A 14,841-nucleotide genomic window follows, 5' to 3' on the forward strand; every position below is an offset into this window, starting at 1 on the left:
GCCATTAAAAGCTGCATTTTCCGAATGTTTCTAATGGTCTCTACATTATCCGAAAATTCAAGCATTGCATTATACTTTTATATCACCTTGTCGATTGAAATCATCACATACATGTAGGAGAGAATCTTGAACATTGAGAACTTACTTCAGACCTCAGACCCTGAATTATGCAATCCAAGTTCATCTTTGCAAAGTCCAAGTCTTTCAACATGATGGTGAAAAGGACTCTCCTTATGATTTGGTCAACTAACAGTCTGTCATGTCATCACAAACAAACTCCGCCAACCCAGCCCATAGTAAATTTTAGTGTTTTTTTTAAAAACTACAGCATAGCACACCGTCATGAGTTCAAGAAACGGGGATCAATTAGGTGGTCATTTCGACCACTTGCAAGGACACTTTGTCAAAATAATCGTAAGCTACAGCAGCCCATCCATGTATATCCTATTCATTAAATTTGGAGATCTTACTGTGACCTCTCTGAATTATTTATACTATGATTTTTGTCAGTTGTAGTTGTTATTAACCTACTTGTCCCTCTTATTAAGTCACTATACCATCATTAGCATGAAATCATCTTGTTAACTGAAACTCTATCAGTACAGATGTCACGGTCACAAGTCATAGACAGTCTCACTTCTATTGTCTATGAAACTGTGTGTGCAACACATGTAAACATATCAGCACTTCATATCTTTATCTTTTAGCACTTTTTACAAACTTTTTTATTTTATTTTTATACCAGTGTTGGATTAAGTGAACAAGTAATCTGCCAGCTAATATAGTTACCAGTATACTGCAGTCTTTCAGACAGTGATCTGAGAATGTACATATACTGAAAAATTCACCATAAACACGGTGGCAATATAAATTTGCAACCGAAGTTAGTCATTTCATGGCAAAGTGACCAAACAAGCTTTGAGGAAACCTTGACTGTCTGTACAGTAATTTTGCAAGGATATTTTTCAGGAAATTTTTTTAAGTTGTGATAATTTGCAAAATTTTAATGTGAACACACAAAGGAAAATACTAATCTAAATGTTTCAGACGAGCATTTTCTGAGAACAAGGTTTGACCAAAATTTCTGACATTCATCAATTATCGTCATTAACTCCAAACATCTGAAAGGCATCATTACAATAAACCCAGAATACAACTTCTGGAGCAGCAGGCTGAGGCGATCTTTAATGTGGTGAGGGAGATTAGCCCTTGTTAATCATACTCGCTTTAACATTTTGTGAAGTTGTAGAAGTATTTTACTCAGACAGAAGGCTAATATCTACAATGAATGGTTGTCAGGACTGCATAATACTGTTAGTAACCCTTTCTAACCAAGTTTGTTTACATTCTCACTGTTCTTGATAGGCTGATGACCTCTCTACAAGCATACGGAAAAGAAAGGATTGATTTACAGAACCCCTGCAACAAAAAGTAAACTATGTCTGGTATTAAATCTCACAGTACTCTGATCAAATTATTCGCTGACAATTTCAGTATAGCTATAAGGATAAGACTGATCACATGATGTGCAAAATACCACTGACACTGTTCACTTCTGTGCACAAACAATCATCTTATCTGCATAAAGTAATAATTCAGCAACATCTTTCACCGAGCTGTGCTTGCAGTCATATCATATATCTTTCAAAAGTTTACTACGAAAACTATTTTCTGATACTGTAAAAAATCATGATAATGCTCCTTCCAATCGCCTCTGTTTCTGTGTTTTCCCAGTTTTTCTGAACTCTTCTCTTTCTGCTAAATATTCTTGTTTACACTGGTCAAAAAATTCAGGGTCTTTGTACCTGGAAGAGAATAATGTGAGATTTGAAATGTAGAAATCATGATAATCATAGACATTACATTCTGAGATTTCATCCATGACGTTTCAGTTGAAACATAATTACCTGCACGTGACCAGTACTGTGATGTAAAATGTCATCTCTCATTACTGTATTAAGTGCTCTAAACGACTTGGAAAATGGAGGGGCAGTAAATTTACATAACAATGCATTCTTTTGTAGTGAAAATGTATGATTTTGTACAGTTATGAATTATCATATGAATAGATTGCTCAAAAACCAGGTGTGTGACTGACACAGTAAAATCCCCTTACGTAGAACCCTGGTACATTGTTTTTGTCACTTTGCTCCCTTATAAGGCACTCTAACTTTTCGGGAATTTTTCAATATGTTATGTGACTGTGTATATATGACTCTACCCTAGTTTACTTAAAGGGCGGTAGTCGTCGGGAAGGGCAAGCGTGACTTTTTTTATGATAAACATAAATTTTTGTAGACATAAGTCTTCTCAAATTTCATCGGAGTGAGATGGAAGCGGTCCCTCATTTGTAAACGCCTCTGTAAGACTAAAGATCATGCAACTGTAACCATAGACAGTAGTGTTCTACTGCCTAGTATCGTACCACCCAGCGACAGACTTGACCCATGACCCACTGCTGATCACTAGTGCTAACTTCTTCAAGTTATACCGTACATGGCTAGAGATAGTCAAGTAACAGGAAAAAATAGACAAAGTGACCAGGTTTTTCACAGCATTTGGTGGGAAAATTGCAGAGCTAATGCACAGGGACGTGTCAAGAGATCCTGTGACTACAACGGTCATGACGGTGATCGAACGGCTTAGTGAAGGCCACTAGTGCTATGCAAACTTTACCTCCTGATTGCTTGGCAGATCTGAATCCTCGTTCAAATACCGTACTCGTTTGAGTATAAGCCCCCGGTTCGACAACACTAAACAGCTGTAAAACTTGGGGAGGGGCTTATACTCGAGCAACCCAATGTTATCTGGCATGAACTCATAATTTATGCTAATTTTATGCACGATTTTTTTCAACACCACTCGATCTTTCTATCGCTTTAAAAATCGGCTTACACATCCAAAGAAACTGATTGTACAATCTCTGAATACAGAAGTGACATTTTGGTGAAATTCAGCGAAAAACCCCCAAACTTGAAACAAAGACGTCAAGTATGCTGCTGATCAACAGTAATGTGAACAGGCATGCATTGCCTACACGGAAAGACAACTCAATATTCCAGTATCAAACTGTCTACATCTTGTGAAAACAACAACATAGCAGTGAAAATTATAATAGTCACCGGGAAAAGTCTTTACAAATGAAAGGATAATTGCTATAAACAAAAGAAACTGCATGTTTCAAGCATGAAAACATCGTGGCTGTGAATGAAAATGAACAATGGCCGACGTGAGTGAGACTATTCTATTTAGGCGACGGGGGTAAGCAGGGTCAAAGAATCAAGATAGTACAGGGAAAACGTGTCATTTTCCTTACGATGCTGTCAAGGGAACTCCAGTTTTCCATTGTTTTAACATCTTTTAATGGTTTCTTTATTATCTAAAAGTAATTTTGCCAAGTTAAATGACCAAATATACTCTCCTAACCTTTCTGTATTTGAGTTACACTAGGGTAGGGGCTTATACACTGATGTAATGCATTTTCTAAAATCCTCTGAAATCAGTAGGGGGGGCTTATACACGAGCAGGGGCTTATACTCGGATGGGTACGGTAAGATAACCCTACAAAAAGACCTATGAAAGGTCCCTAGCTTGACTTGATACCTGTACTCAGAATTCTCGGTTGCACTACACCACAAGGGCAAACTTCATAGTGGAGTCGGATTCTCCACAGCTGAATGGGGAGCGCCATATACCCAGTTCTCTTAAGACCGACATTCACTCAGACCACGGAACAGATTCTCATTGCTCAGTTGCTGCAGCAGGCATTGCTCTGCAAGCTGTAGATTTCTGTCGCTTGTGTTATTGTCGACTGGACTCCTGTTGGGCCTCTAGAAATAAAAGTTCTCATCTTTGCTAGCGATGTCGTAGACTACAGCCTAGTAACTTGATAGTGTGTGGGCCTATAACATGCGTACAGGTAAGTGTTCTCAAGTACGCTCGAGCGATAACAGTAGCCGAGCCCAATTCAAGAAAATCATGATCAAATACAATTCCTGTTCAATATTCAGCAGATATTTTAACTTAGATTAATTGACCTGTTATTATGTGTTAGCTATGGTATTAATAGTGGGAATGCTTGTGACAGATCGGCTACCATTTTAACAAGTGGCAATATCGCCAACACTGTAATCAACCTGTAACTCAGTGTGGCGTTCTTTGATATGTTTTCAACAAGGGGACCCCCTCACAAGCATGCGCAGCGCGACGACCACCGCCCTTTAAGATGAAGAAGTTGAAAATCAATGACCGTATGACTGGAATGATCTGATAGGTGAAGCTGAATCCAAAGACAGCTATTGCACTAGAGGATACTTTGATCAGCAATGTTTTGAGACGAGATCACCGAAATGATGGCAGCTGTGCTAATGTGAAAGCATGGAGAGCTACATGTATAAAGTACTGACTATTTGTTGTGAGGGTAGTCTACTTGTAGAAAGCAGTAATGGATTATTATGGTGGGTTAAATTACATTTTAAATGAAAAAGGGTGATGAAAAATATCAAATCATGTTGTATCAAAGTTCCTACGATAAAGTTTGTATGTGCAATGTATGATAGCGAGCATGCGTGCGTGAGTGCTTCACGAACTCTACAACGTGTGGAGCGGTCTCAGTCAGAAAAATGTAACAACTTAGCCGGCTATTGAACCACTCTTTTTTGGAGTGGGGATTTAGCCGAGCGGTTCTCTCTGTGGCCTCTCCGCTAGGCGACTGATGCCGTATGTTGTGGGTTCGAACCCGATTGAAAACTAGCCGTATTTCCTACAATGGAACAGCAATGATGACAGTCCTTTCGCTCCAAGATTTTTTATTCTGTGATACTCTAGCACAAATGACGGTTTGGAGACCAGTATTGGGCCCTTCCATACAATGAAATCTCTGCTAACAACTGAACTGACAACCCTATTTTAGTGGATATTTTCTGAAAGCTTGAATAAAGATGAATGCTGTGCTTATGTTTTGTAATCATTGTTTACATAATGATCATGTGATGGAATCAACAAATCAGTTTTTACTTTCACCCAAAGAAATGCTGCAGTGCGCAGAAAGCATTGGTTTGCTTGCTTGATTATGAGACCCTACCCTAGCATTGGCCCAGATTTGTGGCGCCAAGCAAGAATACTAACAGGTATAATCACATGAATAGAGCAGGTGAACAAGTACTGTCATTAACAAAGGGGTAAAAGTTTGGCAAAGAGTATACGTTTGTGATCAACTGACTTAAGTGAGGTAAGAAGTAAATCAAAGGATATACTTATGTGGTTAGTTGAACTTTGGTGTACTTCGTTATTTTTTCTTATTTGACTCTTAGACAAAAAATATGTAATTATTAGTATTTCAGATCACCTTTTCAGTATATGTTATGTTATATGTTATATTTATTTATTAAAGTGTCATGTGTGGACTTAAACAGCTTGGTTGCAGCACCCAGCCCCAAGGGCTTACAAGACACTAAAAACAGTAAATAAAGTACATAGTGTAGATATGAATAGCTCGAAATGAAATTTAAGTATAAGAAGCTTAGGATGCCATTTGGGATGGCATCTCACTCATCAGAAATTTTCAGTTTCTATTGTAAATCAAATGAATCAAATACAGAGCACAAGTTTCTTGCTTTACAGAACAATTGATTCCTAATAACATTGTAAAGTGTACAGTCAAAAATAAAATGGAGCTCATTTTCTACTACATTTGGACAAAATCACATAGTCTTTTCTCTTTAGACACATCCGTGTAACGCCCAGTTTCAGTTTTCAGAGGTAAGATACCAACTCTCAATTGTGCTAAAAGTGATCTTTTTGATCTACAAATAGAAAATTGTAAAGATTTCTCCATTCCATATTCCGTCTTAAATATCAAATATGTACGCAATTTTGGCTTTTGACTCAGTTGGGATGTCCAGTTACTGATGCAGTGTTTTTAATGAGTCTTTAATGACAGGAATACTACAAGCCTTGAAATTGCCAAATTTTTCCTGCAAGCCAATTTCTGAAAATAAATCAAACATATCTCTAGCCCAGTTTATTTATTTTAAACTGATATCCCAAATAAAAACTTGTTTAATCATTCTGTCATCAGGCATAATTACTAATCTATTCCAGAGTCTTACCATGTTCACTTTATTCCTCAATAGACAAAGGTCCCAGCCCATATCTCCATTTATAGATATAGTACATTCAGTTTTACCCAAGCAGTTGAAGCTAAGGATATGCAATTCATGGGAAAAGTTGCATTGCTGGCAGCTGAGCAAATGTACTCATACATACCATCTTGTCATACACTGCTTCAAAGCTGCGTTTTCTGGTCTACACTTTAACACCATTGCAAAAGAAGAAGACTTGCAGCATTCTGAAAAAGCTGTAGAAAGGAAAAGGAAATATACTCTGAAAATGGAAACGGCAGGTCTGAGACAATCAATACAAGTACAGTGGTCTTTCGAAGTTCAAAGAAATCAATTACAGATGTATGTTTCAGATTTTTCAACACAGGGTCCATACACTGAAGGTCACTTAATTGAAGGACTTTTTAAACAATTTTCAAGGTCTTCCTTACAATGTACCGGTAGGTCCAAAACATTTTTCCTGGTAATCAAAACGATTCATTTTCACAATATATCATTTTTAAATATCATTCTACATGTATTTATCATAATTTTTGAAAATTGTGGGTCTTTTATCAATGTACAAGGACTTTCTAGCACTGTATTTTATTTTCACGAATTTTCTAAGAGGCTTCAAAATTCCAGGACTAACCATGAGCGTATAGATCTTGTTAACAACCAATGAACAAATCTCTGATTTATTTTTCTCTGAGTGAATGCACTCCGTACACTTTACCTTTAACTTCTTCTACACATTTTTCATCTCTTGCTTTCTCTCTCATCTTCTTTGGAATAAGAACTTCCTTCTCTACATGCCTGAGTTCATCCCCTGGTCCTGAGAAGAGATGATAAACATGTAATATATTGAGCAACTGAATGTTGTGGTTATTTCTTTTAACATAACTTTCATGTGAGCAGTAGTAACATTGAAAGTTTTCGTTGAAAAAAAGGGATCTAGGACATTCAAGCACTGCTTTCTAACAATAATATATCAACTTATTTTGGTCTTTAGGAAGACGGGCACAAAGTGCTTTGCTTAATGTTTGGACTGTATATTGAAACCCCTATCAGCCCCATTCGTTGCTACCTGAAGCACAGGTCATCAAGGACTGAACGGCCAACTACAAATTTTAGACTTACTGTTTGTTATGCCAGGGGTTTCACTAAGTTTTGAAACAGGGGGCCATATGAAAATTACAGGGGGCCAAGCCATACCAACCCAAACATGTGGATGTTTGGTCATACGACAAGTAACCCCCCCCCCCCCCCCAACCAATCACACGGTTCCAAATTAGCTTTTAAAAAACTGGACTAAACAGTTCATGAACCATAAATGGTAAGTTACAATTTTTATTTCAAGAATTGCTTACAGAAATATGTTATTATGATCTGATGATCTACAAAGGAATCTGCATCCAGCCAAAGAACTTTAGCAGCTAGTGTAATCCCACTTGTACAATTTAGGATGCAGTTTGCCTCTATGGTTCTCCACTGAAAATAGTCATTTCCAATGATTGTTGGTAGAACAGAATGAAAATTTTTATGAATTTTGACTTTAACCTTAGTACACTAGCCGCCAGTCGCTCGGCATTTCTACTTTATTTACATGTTTCAAACGATCAGGGACCAACATTAGATAGCCTGGATTTACTTTCAAATCATCAACGGCAGCTGTTGTAAAAAAGTGTTCGTTTTATGAAAGTGTTCGTTTTTTGGAAACCACACTCAAAAATACATCGTCTTCAACACAAAAAGCATACAAGATATGAATTCAGAGATGTATTGGAAGCCATAAATGCTGGTTTATTGAATGAATTATTGCGGCTTTTGGTGCTGGAAAGCGATAGGTGCAGGCTATAGCAGCCATGGCCGGTTATTCCATTTCCTGACTTCCTGCATTGCCGTGTATGACGACTGTGCTGCAGCCTACCGCTAAACGTCACAGTCTGCTAAAGTTTACACCTTCAATTTATTCAGTCTTGATATTTATATGCCCACAGAGTTAAGGCAATTAAGTCAAACGTAAAGAAAATCATTAAAATCCGAGAACGAACGTCGACTACCGATGCCAAGGTGTTGCTTACATTTTACAATCCACGGCCATGGATCGCGGTAGGGGCGATTGCTGATGCATTCAGAAGAAACATTTCCCAATAAATATTCATAAAACGCCGCAAAAGTATCAATATGATCTGAGAAATTGCCATCGGCTGTACCTTTCTTCATCAACCCGTCTGTATTTCTCCATTTCGACTCAACTAAATCACTTCACGGTTCACCCACATCTCATGACCGTCGCAATGTTGCGTTACTGCACACGCTCAATGACCCCTAACCTCAAACCACCCTGTGTACGTTGGACGTATTCCGTGCGGTACCGGTACCTACATCTGTAATAGCATAGCGAGGCATAGCGTGATCGACAGATGCGAATGAATGAACACAACATTTTCACTGAAAACCCCGCAAAAGTGTTGAAAACAAGTAATTCAGCATTAAGGATACAGATCATTGTAAACTTTTGCCGATATGCTGTTTGTTACCAGCTATTCATTCCTGTAAGCGGCACAACAATTTACATGATTTTCAGGTAATTACAGGTGGCTGTGATCGCCTTACAGCCGGCCATATGGCCGGTGGCCGGCTTTTAACGAAACCCCTGTATGCACTCTTCAATTCCCCCTGTAGCTTGCCTAACTGCACAGCATTTCCGTTACGATTTTAAAACTTGCGTATGATTTTACGCAAGTGGGTTTTTATTTACATAAAATGTATCAAAAATGCGTAAGTTGCTATGAAGTACCTAAATGTAATAATCAGTATCTGAAGTGAGTTGGGCAATCTTTTCTGTAGAACTGGGGGGGGGGGGATTTTCCTTTAACCCTTTTCCTGCCAGACAGTATCACTTCCCCATCAGCCAAGTCAGCAAAAAGCGGTATTGAGCCAAAACATGACATATTTTCACCCACTTGGCTTTGTCTGTTATAGCATCTTTAGTCCGAAAAAATCATGTTTACATTATTTATCTTTTCAACAGCTTTCCAATATATAGTATTATGTTAAAATACACCATATGGAATATGTTGTGTTTCATTAATTTTAACCATCTTGACCTGGTGGTGAAATATGGACTTGGCAGGAAAAGGGTTAATACACATGCTCTGTTAACAAAAAACAATAGCCTGGGGTGCTTCAATGTACAGTGCGTTTCACCTAGGTACCGCAACTCAGCTTATGAGACGGACACACATTTCATGCACAAAACAAACGATTAGCTTGGGTATCACGACACATCTCAAAAATCTTGTTCACATTGGCAACCCAACTGAAATTTGGGCCGACGCAAAATAATTGTCCTTTTGGGATTAAATTTGGTCCGTGTCCACACTTACCGGTACCAGAATTAGGGCCGACGTAACTTTACCTTCCTTTGTGACCTCTGACCTGTCAAAGTTCAAAATGGCGCATTTGAATATGGCACGCTGTTTCTACTGTTCATGATTTTCCTGTGTTTTTACGCACAAGAAGGGCAAATATGACTACCACTCACCCTTTTAATCATCGGAGAGATCTTCACCATTTATTGGATGAGCATATGGTATATATAAGACCGCGGTGGAGAAATAACCAGTGCACGGCATTTTTGACATGCCTCTCTAGTCTATTACGTGCACTGTGGAATCGAATGACATGGTCTCGTTTGCGGAACAAAGGTTGGTGGGAAGTTCAGCGTACATGGATGATATTAAAATGTAAAGACTGGATTGAAAACTTTCGATAGGTGTAAACTTTAGTTTCAAACTTCGTTTGTTTTGTGCGAATAGTGTGACTAGTTCAACTTCGATCCATAGCGGAGGCCTGGTCAACTGGGACCAGGGCCGACGTAACGTGTCCACACTGGCGATTTGCGTCGGACCAAATTTTGCGTCGGCCCTGAGTCGGCCCTGAACCCCCCCTTCTAACCGGGACCAAACTGAGTCGGCCCAGGGCCGACTCAGCGTGTCCACATTGGTTTTTTACGTCGGCCCCGGCCCTGGTCGGGACCTGGGCCGACGCAAAGTCGTCAGTCTGAACGTACCAATTGCTACCAACTCATTGATTAATTACAGTAAACCAGTATAGGGCAGCCGCTCTGTCTAGACTGACAGATACACTTGATCTACAATGTAACTTTTTTTTACAATTTCAGCTAAGAGTTGAAGAGTTGAAGGTTTTCTCAACAGAAGCGTCTGCTCTCGATATAAAACATTAATACGAACCTTTAACTTGAAATGAGTGAAATAAACTTTCTTTCTTGCATTGACAACAGACTTTTGAAGTTCATATGAGATCTGGAAGTCGACATCGTATTCAAGCCCTGTGTATTTCATTTCTTTCAAGGTTAAAGTTTCAGCTCTTCAACTCTTAGCTGAAATTGTAAAAACACTTACATTGTAGATCAAGCACATCTCTCAGACTAGACAGAGCGGCTACCCCATGCTGGTTTACTGTAATTAATCAATGAGTTGGTGACTTTTATATGTGTCTTGATACCCAAGCTAATCGTTTGTGTTGTAGGTGAAATGTGTCTGTGTCATACGCTGAGTTGCGGTACCTAGGTGAAACACACTGTTTATGTCGCTGAATGCTTTCCATGCTGTGATGCATGTCTCGCATATGTTCGTTGAGCAGCCTAATGACTTCATGTTCGCAGAAAATACTTTCTGACTATGGACTTAGTGTTTTCAAAGGGCTAGAAAAAAGCAGATGATGGTCAAAGTCAAGCGGGACCTCCAGAATGCCACCAGACAGAGTCAAAATCATCACCTGTAAACACTGTCCAAATAACATGTAAGGTAATGGACCATTAACTGTATTGTGTTACCAACTTAGACTCAATCGATTCGTGAATTTTTTGCCTCTATATTGTCATTGTCTGTATAGAACTGATTGACATGACGCTTTTTGATAATGAAATACAATGTTGCATAAAGAGTTGCTGTCCGCTAAAGCCTAAAATGTTGCAATATCATGATAAATGTCACTTGCAAGCAGGTGAACCTGCTCTATCTTTGTCCTGCATCGAACCACTTTCAGGCAATGTAGTGTCATGGGGTGGCATTTCTCAATGCGTATTAGTTTACGCAGTCATAATTTTTTTTTGTGTATTTCAGAACAATTTTGCGTAAGACACGCAGGATTGTAGGTTAACGGAAACTATGAGTACATCAATCGGATCAAATAAACAAACTCTTCAATTATCCTTACCAATACTCAAAATTTCAAAGGTTTCAGCTACAAAAACACAGTGTCAATAACACTTGGCACACAATTAGTTTGATGTGGCAGGCCAGAATGAATATACTTTCCTAAGTTTACCCCTGGGAACGTGCACACTAAGTTTCAAAGCAATCAGAGAAAATGATTTTTTGACCAAAAATGGGAAAATTGCCCCATAATTACAAACATAAAAATGTCACCACAATTTGAAGATAATCAACTAAGGCGACCTCTAGGTACATGCATACCAAGTTTTAAAGCAATCGGAAGAGTCAATTCAGAGAAATGATTTTTTGACCAAAAATGCTAAAATTTGCCTAAAATACAAATATAAAATGTTTCACAACAATTTTAACAAATCTGATAGAAGACAGCATCTCTGACCATACAATGTGTATCTACAATGGCAATTTCGCACTACAGATCTGCTGTGCACAGGTAGGGTTGGCTTACATTGCTATTATCTTGTAAATGTGATGGTCACATCAAATGGACGATTTTACTCTTCTCAGCTTTAAAATTAAAATTTGATGATTCAATCAGTTTTAATTTATTGCCCTGACACATGGAGCTAGAAAATTTGCATGAGGTACATGGAGATTCGCTGGCTATGCGACCGTATCTGTGCTGAGATCTGTAGAGCGAATACGAAGTTTTCATGGTAGATGTGCAGTACGAGTCGTAGCTTTGGTATATGGTTGTTTCGGAACCAAGTCATTTTGGCCCAAGTCGTTTCGGCCTCTCAATTTCCGCCCAAAGTCATTTCAACATCCTTGTTTCGATTTGTTTTTTTTTTCCAAACTAATTGGTAATGACCAGTCATACCATATTTTAAGTGTGACCTTTGCGTTCTGACCAGTAGCTTTACATGTATTTTCTGAGACTTTGGCCGTACCGTTTTGGCACCACTTTCAAACTTTTGCCATGTCGGCAGCTATTGCTATATATAAACTTGTGTCACAAATTTGAAAAAGATATGAAGTTTTTTTACTACGGTTTCTTACCATACCATGTTCTCACAAAGATTAAAGCATGTGAATGTTGACACTATACTTTTTAGTGCTTTGATTTTTAACATTATGCTCTGGCATGAGTTCCCCCAGCCAGGTAGCCTCTGGTAAAAAGAGGGGTGCTGAAATGTCTTGGGGCTGGAAATTGGGAGGCCAATACGACTTGGGCCAAAATGACTTGGTGACGAAATGTCTAGAAACTGTAGCTTTGAGGGGTGAATACAGAAGTCAACATCGAAATGCATCAAACGAACCCTCAGGCTACAAGTACTGCAGCTATGTATGTAGCCAAGAACAGTTGCTTGGGGTTCAACACAGGATGACTGGTGCATGGTGAGGGCTGCAATGTATCGAACCAAAGGCGACTGTGTAGCTGCAATAATTGTAGCCCTGCTTACGGGTCTGTGTGTGTTCCCGGCGTTATACGGCCTCCACTACAGCCCTGCAGCCGTCTATGGAGATAACTGGGGACTCTGCGGTCCGGATCCGGACCGCAACGAAAGACGGTCGTTTTGGCTGAAATTCTGCTCTACTTGGGCAAAATCATTTCCCCGTCTACCTTTACTCCTGACCGACCCAAGAAAAGATGCGGATAACTTTTCCTAACGTCCAAAACCGCTCGTTTTCTGAAATATAACATACTCGACAACTTGTTTACCTATGGAGATCGCCATTTTGAATCTCGCCAGTTATCTCCATAGACCGTTGCAGGGCTGTGGTGGAGGCTGTTTGAGCTATAACGCCGGGAACAACCAGACCTGTATGCAGGGCTACAATAATTGTAGCCCACGGGCTGTGCGCCGACTTTTTCTGCCGTGTTGTCTGTGAAGCGCCGAGCCGGCGCTTCACAGACAACACGGCTGAAAAAGTCGGCGCACGGTCCGTTGGCTACAAATTATTGCAGCCCACTGTGTCCTAGCCCTGCGTACCGTGCTGTGTGTACCCGGCGTAAACGGCCTCCCATCACAGCCCTGATGACTCTCATAGGAAAATCCGGCGGACGCGGTCCCAATTTGGACCGCGCACGTAAAACTACCTTTTGTAACTATTTTCGGCCAAAATAAACTCGATTCGGCTCTATGCCTACCCGAATAACTCAATCTCTCACAGACTGCAAAAAATTTGCTCGTGTGACGTCCCAAACTATTAGTTTACCAGCGATTCACGGTCAAGGGTCCAGTTGCCGGTCATATCTTGCTAATGGCCGGTCATTAGAACCTTGACAGTATATCGCTGGTAAACTAATGATTTGGAGTAAATTTTTTTGCAGTCTGTGAGCGATTGAGTTATTCATGTAGGCATAGAGCCAAATCGAGTTGATTTCGGCCGAAAATAGTGACAGAAGGTAGCTGCAAAATTGTAGCGCTACGGTGAGGCGGTCGGTGATTTTTGGTTTTTGCGACTTCGCTCACTAGTAGCGCTACAAGGCCGATGGCCCTGGGGAGTATCATATAAGCACACCCCACTCGACCAGGCGTGTTGATGTGGAATGCAACATATTTACTGCATTTGGTCGTACCGATTTATCACTACTGAAGACTAAACAGTATACTGCACTCACTTTGTCGTTTATGGGGTTTGGAATTTGTTCGAACACGACGATCGTGTTCTGAAAACATTGAGCACGGGGCGTCGGTGTTTGTGGGAGCCGCCATTACCGGAAGTTGGTAATGACGGCTCCCAGAAATGTTTCGGAACGCGATTGTCGTGTTTGAACAAATTTCAAACCCCATAAATGACAAAGTTAGTGCAGTATATTGTTTAGTCTTCAGTAGTGATAAATCGGTACGACCAAATGCAGTAAATATGTTGCATTCCACATCAACACGCCTGGTCGAGTGGGGTGCGCTTATATAATACTCCCCAGGGCCATCGGCCTTGTAGCGCTACTGGTGAGCGAAGTCGCAAAAACCAAAAATCACCGACCGCCTCACCGTAGCGCTACAATTTTGCAGCTATGACAGAAGGTTGTTTTTTTGTGCGCGGTCCAAATTGGGACCGCATCAACCGGATTTTCCTATGAGAGTCAGCACGGCTGTGGTGAAGGTTGTATAACGCCGGGAACACACAGCACGGTACGCAGGGCTAACTGTGTCCAAGTAGAGAACTGAGGAAAGCATGTAAAATGTTTGCCAATCATAGCTCCACAATTTTTGACCAGGAGTATACGTCTGGACAATGCTTTGTAGGATCACCCATTTTCATGACTTATACAGCACACGGATGCAAAAGTACGACCCCCATGATCTGAGTGTCCAGATCTTAGTTTTGCAGTGTAACTTACCTTGCACGTCTGCCATCTTGATAGTTGTGTATGTTTGTTTGCCGGTTCTCCAGTTTATCAAAGTTTATTCAAACAACCTATGCTTCCTTTACATATTAGAAGTAAGTCTTTTGTAAACCAGCAATTGCCAAATAATTATTAATTATGGCGAAACACTCGACAGCTTCATCGGAAACAAACATACAAA

The 14,841-nt window shown here is 39.9% G+C and overlaps 1 protein-coding gene across 1 annotated transcript; it reads right to left on the reverse strand.

Annotated features, from left to right (window-relative positions):
- Positions 1-695: 695 nt before the first annotated feature.
- LOC139116066 (COX assembly mitochondrial protein homolog) lies at positions 696-14,763 on the reverse strand. The gene is made up of 4 exons (XM_070678577.1): positions 14,655-14,763; positions 6,838-6,936; positions 6,268-6,358; positions 696-1,805 (listed from the first exon to the last, which is right to left on the reverse strand). Exons 1-4 carry the CDS (start codon positions 14,668-14,670, stop codon positions 1,688-1,690), a joined length of 324 nt encoding a protein of 107 aa, XP_070534678.1. The 5' UTR covers positions 14,671-14,763; the 3' UTR covers positions 696-1,687.
- Positions 14,764-14,841: the final 78 nt, after the last annotated feature.

The sequence above is a fragment of the Ptychodera flava genome, chromosome 17 (genome assembly GCF_041260155.1).
Source record: "Ptychodera flava strain L36383 chromosome 17, AS_Pfla_20210202, whole genome shotgun sequence".
In the NCBI taxonomy this organism is placed as follows: domain Eukaryota; kingdom Metazoa; phylum Hemichordata; class Enteropneusta; family Ptychoderidae; genus Ptychodera; species Ptychodera flava.